Below are 11,142 nucleotides of genomic sequence, written 5' to 3'. Positions count from 1 at the left end.
AAGACACAGAAATGTGTCTGGTTGTTCGGTGTTTACTCAAACAACAGACAGTCTCATGTACGTGAAGTTGACTAGGAAACAATGCAATAGTACATATACTTTTTCTGGAATGTTCTAGCAAATCAAAGCAGTCTATATGATTGACGTAATTTGCAGAAAATTAAAAGATAAAAAGCTGTTTTTGACCTTGCCTCGTGCCGTCTTGAAGGATTTATGTAACCTTGTCGCCACGCTCCTCTCATCAAGAGATGTCTTTCAGAGACCAGACCAGAGAAGTGTAACAGTTATGCAAACAAGCTGCGGAAAACCCAAATGGTCCCTATAAATACCAATCATTTCATCTCGGTACCACATCAGTTCTTTCGAGAGCACTACCAACGACAACTACTATTCAAGATGAACTTCAAGTTCCTGTTCGCCCTGATCTTCGCCATCCTGGCCCTGGCCGCTGGACAAGTGGCGCAGTCAGTCGAGTCTGCCGAGTCCGCCCCATCAGTTGAGTCCGCTGAGGGAGCTCCATCCGTTGAGTCGAACGAATCGTAAACGTTTCTAAAGTCGACGCCAAGCTACGATATCCTACAATGACGACGCTGTTGGACGAATAAAGCATATCCTGAAAAGCATAAGCACTGTGTGACGTATTATCATTGGAGTAGAAACGTGTAAAATGGTTAATTTTGGGCCATTCACTGCGGCTGGGAAAAAACGTAAGAAAACAAATTTTTCCACTTATGAAAGAGCGAACAAATTTCTGGAAAACTGTGAACTCTTCTTAGTCTGCTTAGGCTTTCCCGATAAACAGCGAAATAGTAGCAATATTGATAGAGAGCATCACTATCCATATTGATTACGAAACAATTGCAATGAGGAACTGGAGCAAATATGTGACAAAATTCTCTCCAGAAGGTTCAATATCGCTCGTCATTTGAAACGCCATAGAAGAAAGCTACGGTCCGTTGGTTAGTTCTTCAAGCATCGACGATTGTGCAACCTAATATCCACAACCTTAATTAATACTAAATTGGCCAAAGACGTAAAAATAATTAAGTACAATTTGATCCACTGATTTGCTTTCCTTTTTTCGTAAAATGCAGTTTCCTTGAAATGGGGTTCGAAATGCGTAATGCAGAAAGTAATAAAAAACGACATTAGCTGAGAAGTAGATTGAATTTCTATTGGCGAGAAAGTCATTAATATTCAAGTAATTAATCAAGGTAGGTCAAGAAAGCAAATTCGTTAGATGCATTAACGACCAAATTTCAAATTTTCCCTTTACGACCGCTCGCGCCATCTACATTCTGTTTCGTAATGATTACTAATTATCTTGGAGTTTTGCAGAAATTTGCAGATTTATGTTTAAAATCCTAAGTGAGACTATCTTATGAAACACCTCAAGTTTGGTTTTTTGTTTGAATCATCCACTTTTTTTTAAGTTGCCGCAGCGAGGTGTCGGAGTTTTGAACTCGACTTTTTGGTACCTAACTCGATTTTTTGGTTCCTAACTCGACTTTTTGGTACCTAACTCGATTTTTTGGTTCCTAACTCGACTTTTCAAAAACTGACTTCAGTGCCCTCCGGTCAACCCGGTCGCCCCGAGAACTGGACAATTCCCCGTGAACAAAAAAATTGACGCCTGAGGCGTCAAGTAACGCCTGACGGGAATAGGCACCAAAGATAAAAAGAGAATATTTTAGGGTGAGGCAGCTATTTTGAAACGGACTGTATAACCTGTCAAATTTGTCCAAATAAACAAAACCAATTTCAAGGACACGCTCAACTGCACATTCCAGGATACGGCAACATTCCAGGAGGGAAGCAGGCGGTGATTTTAAGACTGCATCGGGATTAGCGCCCCGTTACCTTGCCAACCTTCGCGTAGAAATCGCCTCGCACCAGGAACAGGAGCGATAGCTGGACGCCGCAGGCCAACACTTCACCGAAGAACACAAACCGTGCACGATCCTGCTGTTGGTTTGCTTATCAGTTTAGAAGACCGCGAAAAAAAACCTGAAACGATAAGCGACGTGAGAGTTACTGTGAGTCGAAGATCACAGTACACACAGACGGAGATCAGTCACGATCGGGTGTCGGATTACGTAAAGCGTGAAACACCAAATTCCGAATCAAACAATGGAATCAATCGCCGTTGCGTTACAACCGCATAAGGATACGGTCGGATTGACGGCGGCCATCGTCACGGTGATCCAGTTCTTCGGTGGAGTGTTGGCCATCAGCGAGATCCGGCGCCGCGGTTCGACGGCCGGTTTCTCCGTGCTACCGTTCCTCGGCGGTACCGCCTTCTGTCTGCTGAATGTTCAGTTTGGTCAGATGCTGGGGGATGATGGCATGATCCGGGTTAACTTTATCGGACTAGTGCTGCACCTGATCTACGTCTGCGCGTTCTATCTGTACACCGAGGGTCCACGTAAGACGGCTGTTTGGGGTCAGATCGGTTTGGCCGGTGCGCTTACGGTGGGTGTACTATCGTACGTGCAGTATGAAGATCCGAAGCTCGTCCAATTCCGGTTTGGGTTGATCCTTACGGCATTACTCTGGACACTAGTTGGTATGCCGCTGCTAGGACTGGTAAGTTAACTATTGACCCCGGGATCTCATTACCGTCGAATTAATTTGTCTTCATTCTTCCTGCTAGGGTGAAATTCTGAAGAAGAAAAGCACCGCCGGACTGCCCTTCCCGATGATCCTACTCGGCTCGATCGTGTCCTTCCTCTGGTTACTGTATGGCATCATCCTGCGGAGCAACTTTTTGGTGGTAAGCCTATATGAGTAGTTCAATTAAGATTAGCATTATTTAATATCTTGTTTCTCTTTCAACACCCGGTATCCAGGTCCAGAATCTGGTCGCACTCGCTTTGTGCGCCATCCAGCTGTCCCTGTTCATCATCTTCCCGGCGGAATCGATCAAACCACCGCCAAGTCCTGCCAAAAAGAGCAACTAAACGGACCGGAAGGACCCAAACGATTGACAATAATGTTTCTGTGGTGGGTCTCAGACTCACGTTTCAAAGACAAGTTTATCTACTTCTAATTAGCATAAGACGGAGACGGGGAAAAGAAGCACAGGAGACAATAATGTTGTTAGGCTGTAAGAAATTGTTAAACGAGAAGATTGTTACGGACTACGCACCGGAGAAAAGAAATAACTTCCAGATTAGAATCGAAATTGAGGACAATAATAATCTCACAATGTAATGTTCCCGTGAGTGCTTGCGGAGGTAACGAGATGCGTACAAATTAGTGGACAATACCGCACACCCAGCAGGGTTGATGATTGATGAATAAAGATTGACAACGGTTTTCGCTCAAATTATCAGAAATATCTCCAGTTTTCTTTTAACTTATCACATATCTGCTAATGCTAATCGCCGACTTCGTTCTTAAACGTTCGGGTTGAAGCGGGGCCACGTGCGGATCTCGTTGAAGAAGGCATTGCCGGGGCAGGCGGTGGCAACGGCCTGACGATGTCCAATCAGCCAGTAGTTGGAGGCGATGTGGCCAAGCGAGACACCGCAGGTGATCAGGTTCCGGGCGGCAGTACGGGCGGCCGCATTCGGGATGCCGTTGGTGAAGGTTCCCATGACGCCCATGCCGACCGAGCGATCGTTGTATCCCGGAGCGTGGGCACCCTGACGGCCCCAACCGCGACCCTCGTAAGCGGCACCATTCTCACCGACCAGGAAGTTGTAACCGATATCAGCCCAACCGTTACCGTCCATGTGGAACGACTGGATGTTGCGCATCTGCTGGTTGCAGGCAGCATCCGTAGTGCAGTGAGCACCGGCCGTATGGTGCATCACGACCCACGGAGCCGGACGGATCGGCAGCTGGGAGGTGCTGGCCGCACGAGCTCCCCACTGGGCGCGGGTCACAATACGCGGGCACTGGGCGGACACACCGGCCAGACAGACGCTGGCCACCACCAGAAGAGCAGCAAACTTGTTCATTTTGCTGGATTCTCACGAGCGACAGCAGCGTACACGGTTCGAACGATGTCACCAAAGCGATTCTACCTTCGGAATCGAGCCCATTTTATATACCCGCAGGCCACAGGCCCCAGCTAGCTGCTCCAGTCGTTATCATCATGATTGCAGGAATCTTATCGAAAGCGCTACCACTGCCACTGTCGTAGAATCGATATAGGACCCTATAACCCCATTATTCCGTCTTCCTACAAGATATGTTCCTTGGCCGTTAATGCTTATCCTTATCGGGGCTCATTAGCACGGACCTCAACGGACTTCTCCAGTCCGTGGAGGCGGGGTATGGGGGTTGGCGAAGAGTGATAAGGTATTGGATTTCCCGACAAAATTAGCAGAACGTGACGTTAAGAAACGAATGTGACCCAAAAAAATCCCCCACAAACATCGTCTGGTGGTGTACTAATCGGTGTCGCAGAGTTGAGGAAGAAGATTAGAGAAACACCATGTTCTATCTAAGATTGATTGGTTCATTTGAGAAGCCAGCATTTGTTGATGGAGGATCTAGTTCTTATTCTACACTTTGTCTTCTCGTTGGATTTCTCAGATTCACATCGCGGACTTGCTGTGCGTTCGGAATACGTATTTCGAGGGAGGTTCACCCATCAGTGTCCAGAATCCCCTCGCAGCTACCCTGTCTTATCTCTCTAGTACCGTCAACTTCACACTAATTGGCATTGTACTTATTACACTTGTCGCGTTAGTCGCCGGGCTCAACGTACAATGATGAAGTGGAATTCCACCCCCGACAGTACATTATGTCACGGCTGTTTGCCGCCGAAGAGGGTACGCGTAATGGTTTGCACAGCAGTACTTTCCTTTTACACTCCGTAGGGGGCTTCCCAATTCGAAGTGGTAAATCTGTAACATGCGATCATGAGTGCGTTGCGTGTTCTTTTTGGGGGGTTTTGACGACAAAACTTACGAAAACCAATTAACAGATGAAAAAAGAAACAATTATGGGTATTTTAATTTTGGAACCACAGAGCTAGGTAGCTAAAATAAGCAGTGCTCTACAATATCAATCACCTTTAATGGTAAATCGCTTTATTATCCGTCGATCCGCGATATCTTCCCATAAGGAAGCAAACAACACGTTACGACGAGAGTGATTATCTGGGCGCTTAAGCGCGTAAAAAAGTCACAAAACTTGATAAGCGATGGTATTATTATGGGTTGGTGTCACACGAGTCTTACCGACGCCATGAAAGGTATTGCAAGCATTATCATGAGGCCTAGAAGGATCCATGTTTCTGCAACAACGGCACGTGGAGGGACCGCAAAATGATTTTTATCGTATGTGCGACCGTTACATACTTATTGGGTACTTTTATATAACTAAAACAGGCTTAGCTTTTTATCGTATAGCATATAATAACATACCGTAACATAGTTGCGGCATTTTGAAGCAAAAAGATTCGTTTGTCACTAAAACGCACCAGATATCATCTTTTACATGCTGATTTGTATGAACAAACATAGATAGCTGTGTTACGACGTAAAGGCACCAAAGGCTTTACTTACATACTTACTTTACACATTTTATTATCCGGCGCTACCACCAACACGCGATCTACATCTGGAGAAGTAGATTTATATGAAACTAGCTGCCCCGACAGACTTCGTACTGTCTTTGATCGGTCGTGGGTTTATCGTAAACAGGAACTTTAAAATTTTAGTAGATATAATTTTATCTATTCCATAATTTGGTAGTATTCGATTTATCAATGAACCAAATCAATAGGTAGGTCCGTTAGTGATGTTGGAAATAGAGATGCGACGTGCTTGTAAATATGAGCTGGAAAGTTAACATGATGTTTGAGTTTTAAGGCTTTGCCTTTCGGGCTAAATGACGTCATTTGGAACAACGAATTATATTTTCAAAAGTATTTTTAAAAAAAGTTTGACTTTAGTATTCGGCTTGCACATAGCTCGTTAAGTTCAAATGCTGTGTATTTAACGGCATTAGAATACGATACACTTGATCCATTTTCCCCGGTATTCAGCTTACGATGATTTAAATAGTCACATGGTAGATCATAACTAAAAGCACCGCACTTCAAATTAACTCAAACGTCGATCGATCATATCGAGGGTCTCTCTTTTCTCTCGGGCATTCTCGGTGATCATTCCAATCGCAAGTTGTTCTTGATAGATAGGATATGTTGGTATTGCTTTCTATTACTATTCGGTTACTGCTGCTTTATATGTTTGTGCATGCAATTCCGATCGTTTACCATTCATAATCCGATACGTTGAAAATTGTCAATGATAAGAGGCACGTAAATCAATAGTCGGAAATTAATATAATTCTTGATCAATTCAAATATTTCGCAACTGAATAAGTTTTTGTTATTGTTTCATGTAAATTGATTTGTGAAAATTAAAGCAACTTCTTAATTAACTCATGACTTAACTAAACTTAAGAAATTGTTAAGAAAATTTAAACCAACAATAGACATACCAATAAAAAATGGTAACGATTTGCAGCATTGCCGGTCCCATGGTTATCATTCCACCCTAGCCGGGCTCCCTCTCTCTCTCTCTCTCTCTCTCTCTCTCTCTCTCTCTCTCTCATGTATTGGTCTCATTTTTAAAATTAATATTCATGAATTAAACGCAACTATCTAACCTTCCCACCCCTTACTCTGCTCTGCAAGATGTACGGAATGGAGGGTGGTGATGGTGGATAGGTGAAAGAGGCAAGTAAAAGAGTATTAAGTGAATCCAATCGATTTAGAGACCATCAAAACCTTGGAAACGATACCCATATTGCCCTAAGACGTATTTTAAGGATTGGGGTTGTATGGAAGCTCCCCTTTCCCCACATCCGATGTAGACCAAATTTTGTCCCATAGTTTCTCAGATGACCATCAACAATTGTGCAAGTTTTAATGGTATTCGGTTCATAACTCGCGGAGTAATGAATGTTTTTAACAATCAAGTGTTAGAGAAGGGCATGAAGGAAGGTAGCGGGGGGTTTCTAACCATGCCTATAGCACTCACCGGCCCCAAAAACCCCCACATACCAAATTTGGAGTCAATCGGTCCAGTAGTTTCGGAGTCTATACCGGACATCCGGACAGACACATTCATTTTTATATATATAGATACGCGATTGATTCCGTCGTCCTTTACAGTTCGTCATTTCAATTCTTTTGAAAACATTGTCGACATCGTTGCGATAGGCACCGGAGGAGCCTAAGAAAGTCTCCTTGCACCACGTGGACCTTGCTCCTTGTTAAGATTAATATCCAATACGTTCCAATCTCTTTGTTCGTCATTGAATCGCAACAGATTGAAGAGTCTTCTCCCCTATTAAATAATATTATCATATCGGCCTACCACTCGCAGTAGTGATAATGTTACTAAGTTTTTAAACTTGGAAGAGTGTAACTCTTTTTCTATGCTTCCTTATTTAACAATGAAACAGTAAAAACAACCGATTCTGGCGTGAATGTTGGCCAATGGTTGGATGAATTTTTCAGAAGGGATAATTTTCATACCTTCGCTAATCTCTCATTTCAGTAATTACGTCTACTTAAACAAAAAGGGTGTATTGCGTCTCTATGACGTCTTTATGAATTCGCAATCTCTTGAGATAACGACAACCGACCTGACCTTCCTACTTACTTCTAATCATGCATGACTTTACATTTCTTAATTTATTTATTACTTTAAACCCTAGTGCAACTAGGGTATGTAGCACGCACGATTGCAGATTCCAAACAAGTGACGCGTAGGAGTGTCTGGATCTATTGTAGACCATTCTGGGACCAAACGATAAGCATTTCGGGATACATAGTGATATGATTTTGCGTCGAACTCGGCCTGAGCGCCACCATATCACCTAGTAACGGCCAAGCAACGCAGAAAAAAAAATCCCATTGTTGATCTGCCTGGTGGTTTTTCGGTATCTTATCGCCATACACGATTACGGTAGTCCTTGCGGGAGTCCAACCTCCAGATTGGTCCTCAATTAGCCACGCTAATCGGCAGTTGTTGATCCGCGCCATTTTTTTCTTCGCCGCCACAATCTCGGCGGACAATTTTAGGGCGGATAGAGCGGTTATGACGTACAGGTGGGACCATTTTCACACGGCACGCTAAACGAGTTGGATCGAACCACGCCGTCAAGCGTGCGGGTGGTCCCTGATAAGCCGTATCGCAACTACCGGTGATCCAGTCGTCGTATAAAGCTTAATGCAGCGCGCACCCGTCGAATCACAGTCAAACGGTTCGTCTCGTGAGAATCCAGCAAAATGAACAAGTTTGCCGCTCTTCTGGTGGTGGCCAGCGTCTGTCTGGCCGGTGTGTCCGCCCAGTGCCCGCGTATTGTGACCCGCGCCCAGTGGGGAGCCCGTGCGGCCAGCACCTCCCAGCTGCCGATCCGTCCGGCTCCGTGGGTCGTGATGCACCATACGGCCGGTGCTCACTGCACTACGGATGCTGCCTGCAACCAGCAGATGCGCAACATCCAGTCGTTCCACATGGACGGTAACGGTTGGGCTGACATCGGTTACAACTTCCTGGTCGGTGAGAATGGTGCCGCTTACGAGGGTCGCGGTTGGGGCCGTCAGGGTGCCCACGCTCCGGGATACAACGATCGCTCGGTCGGCATGGGCGTCATGGGAACCTTCACCAACGGCATCCCGAATGCGGCCGCCCGTACTGCCGCCCAGAACCTGATCACCTGCGGTGTCTCGCTTGGCCACATCGCCTCCAACTACTGGCTGATTGGACATCGTCAGGCCGTTGCCACCGCCTGCCCCGGCAATGCCTTCTTCAACGAGATCCGCACGTGGCCCCGCTTCAACCCGAACGTTTAAGAATTGACCCAATAAACCAATTACTGTTTAAAAAGCAAACAATAAATGGTGCTGAAATGAATCTATACTCTTCCCCGGAACTCCAGAAATGTGTCGCGTGATCATGAACTTGCATGTGGTGCTGAATTCATATTTCGCAATGCTTTAATTTCAATCTAACACTTCAACAAATAAAATATTGTTGTACGTCGCACTCATAGGGTAGGGCTTTCTGGTGAATGTTTTTGGTTCTCTAGGACAGAGGTACTTCCAATCCTAAGCCACCAGGGATTTGAAATCGAATAGAGTAATAAATCGATTAGCACAAAGTGGTTAGAATCATCCTTGACACATTCCAGCTAGTTCGATATAATCGCGAGCGGCGAAGGTGGACAACATGTAATTACGGAATCCAAGGATCGAACGTACCCCCCACACACATCGAAGTAAGTCAAGAAATCGAATGCTGATACGTCATCGTCTGAAGCATGGCCGACTTAGTAAACTCAGAGACACGACGCAGGTCACTTGTTGAAACGCATTTTTATATTTCCGGATTGGATTGTTTACTTCCTAAATCGAGAGCATCATCTCGAACGCATGGCATGGCTGACTGGGATTGAGAAGGTTGTCTGATCATCCGTCGGCACTGTGCGCTGTCGGTGGAGTGGCGTTATTTACTGGAGAACCACTGTAGGGGACTGGAACACCGGCACGCGGTACCATGGCTCCGAGAAGAAACTTTAGCACCCGACGCAAAGCACTCATTTCGGACACGGTGTGTTGCTGGAGAAACAGTTGTTGTCGTAGTCGCTATCAGTACACTTCAAATGCCCAAGTAACTGCCTCCACTTGAGGACACACCGCACTTGAAGCAGTAGTTCGCCCGGTGATCAAGTGCGATCTCAAACGGCAAATCACGGCGTGTCGATCCGGTCCCTCTGGGCACACGCGAGAGAGTCAAGTTCAACCGGTCCTCGGATCCGGCGTAGTTCGCGGTCATGGCACAACGAACACCGTGCCACACCGCGTACTGTACGTTAGCGTGCGTGCTTTGCTAGAGAGCGACGATCGTAATGAACGGTTCGACGGAAAGATCAAGACTGAGACTTGTTGAGAGTTTACCACCTTACGGGAACTGTTGGATATTGGTGCGTTGCTTTAGTTGAAGTGGAAGGGTGTACTAAAGCGTCAACCTGAACTGACGGATCAACTGAGAAGACTGAACAGCGCAAAACACTGCGTCGGATCAAGCATAAGAGAGGATCGATGTCAAGACGGATGACGAACGGACCACAACGACCGAAACACCGACTTTCCCATTGCCAAACTCGTTGCTCCCGGAAAGTGAGAGGTAAGTAGCGCGAAAGCGTTGACGAATCAGCTGGGCGAGAAATGGGTCAAACCTCCAGCTCCAGAAGGCCAAATCTGTCTTTCCTCCGGTACACCCTGTGTACCGGTACAGAATGGTGACGGGCTACAGGTCGCAAAACGGGTCGATCGAGTGATAACGTTCGACAGCAGGCTAATTTCAGAAAGTCAATTGGGGACCGGTTCCCGAATGGCGAAGTTTTTGGGACGCCGCAATTGCATGGACGAACTGAACCAGGAAAAGTTTCCGAGGAACACATTGCGTTGAATGCTTCGGAATGTACGGACAAACATAATTATAATTAGTTTGTTCTCGATGTACGAAAATTAATTATAGAAAAATTGCATTCATACATTTCCTGTAAAACCTACCTGTAAACCTAACCTGAAATGGAACATCTATTAAAACTACTTCTGTCTTGTCTTGGTTTTATATTTAATTTATCTTTTTTTTTATGTTTCATATTCTAATTACACAGATATCATATAACATTATAGGCCTTTGCACCTATGCCGCACGTGTCTTCGCATTAATTATGTGTGCGGGTTAGTTAAACAAAGGTAGAAGACCGCATTTTCGATGATATTCTTCTTTAAAATATTAGCTAAAGAAACATTTGTATTTTGTAATATTTTGATATATTTCATGTTTACAATCTAAAAAATAGTTGATTCATTGATACTCACCTTAATGCTCTTCAAAACTTGTTGATACCCTGAGACAATTTAAGCCAAAAAGATTTTCGAAGTAAAGTAAAGTATCCTTCAACTTGCACAAATATTGGTTTTACTGGAAGGAAGATAAACATTGACTTTTGTCCATTACTTAACTTACAGCTGACACTATGATAGTTCCTTTTTTATGTTGAGGAACGTCAAAAGGTTAAGTACAAGGTAACTCGACTGACATCCGAGATAATGTTGATTTATCATGGATGAGACCTGTTTGTCGGACCGTTTATTGT

General features: G+C 44.9%; 3 protein-coding genes across 4 annotated transcripts; 2 read left to right on the top strand and 1 right to left on the bottom strand.

Annotated features, from left to right (window-relative positions):
- Window positions 1-1,509: 1,509 nt before the first annotated feature.
- On the top strand, window positions 1,510-3,338 carry LOC125953642 (sugar transporter SWEET1-like). Of its 2 annotated transcripts, XM_049683326.1 has the most exons (4): window positions 1,510-1,695; window positions 1,791-2,586; window positions 2,654-2,773; window positions 2,850-3,338. In XM_049683326.1, exons 2-4 carry the CDS (start codon window positions 2,131-2,133, stop codon window positions 2,958-2,960), a joined length of 687 nt encoding a protein of 228 aa, XP_049539283.1. In that variant the 5' UTR covers window positions 1,510-1,695; window positions 1,791-2,130; the 3' UTR covers window positions 2,961-3,338. The 2 variants fall into 2 exon arrangements, with proteins under 2 accessions (XP_049539283.1, XP_049539282.1); XM_049683325.1 differs by lacking the exon at window positions 1,510-1,695 and having other exon boundaries at window positions 1,723-2,586.
- A 60-nt stretch (window positions 3,339-3,398) lies between these two features.
- LOC125953641 (peptidoglycan-recognition protein SC2-like) lies at window positions 3,399-3,965 on the bottom strand. The gene has a single exon (XM_049683324.1). The coding sequence runs from the start codon at window positions 3,963-3,965 to the stop codon at window positions 3,399-3,401; it is 567 nt and encodes a 188-aa protein (XP_049539281.1).
- A 4,295-nt stretch (window positions 3,966-8,260) lies between these two features.
- LOC125957517 (peptidoglycan-recognition protein SC2-like) lies at window positions 8,261-8,827 on the top strand. The gene has a single exon (XM_049690270.1). The coding sequence runs from the start codon at window positions 8,261-8,263 to the stop codon at window positions 8,825-8,827; it is 567 nt and encodes a 188-aa protein (XP_049546227.1).
- The last annotated feature ends 2,315 nt before the right edge of the window (window positions 8,828-11,142 follow it).

This window comes from Anopheles darlingi, chromosome 3, assembly GCF_943734745.1.
Source record: "Anopheles darlingi chromosome 3, idAnoDarlMG_H_01, whole genome shotgun sequence".
Taxonomy (NCBI): domain Eukaryota; kingdom Metazoa; phylum Arthropoda; class Insecta; order Diptera; family Culicidae; genus Anopheles; species Anopheles darlingi.
Note: the sequence above shows the minus strand (reverse complement) of the source record. Positions and strands in the feature narration are given on the sequence as shown.

Excerpts from the sequence above, each read along its gene's own strand:
- LOC125953642 (XM_049683326.1), top strand. The coding sequence starts at position 2,131 with ATGGAATCAATCGCCGTTGCGTTACAACCGCATAAGGATACGGTCGGA. Across the intron at positions 2,587-2,653 it reads GTATGCCGCTGCTAGGACTG|GGTGAAATTCTGAAGAAGAA; the intron begins GTAAGTTAACTA and ends TCTTCCTGCTAG. Across the intron at positions 2,774-2,849 it reads TGCGGAGCAACTTTTTGGTG|GTCCAGAATCTGGTCGCACT; the intron begins GTAAGCCTATAT and ends CCCGGTATCCAG.
- LOC125953641 (XM_049683324.1), bottom strand. The coding sequence starts at position 3,965 with ATGAACAAGTTTGCTGCTCTTCTGGTGGTGGCCAGCGTCTGTCTGGCC.
- LOC125957517 (XM_049690270.1), top strand. The coding sequence starts at position 8,261 with ATGAACAAGTTTGCCGCTCTTCTGGTGGTGGCCAGCGTCTGTCTGGCC.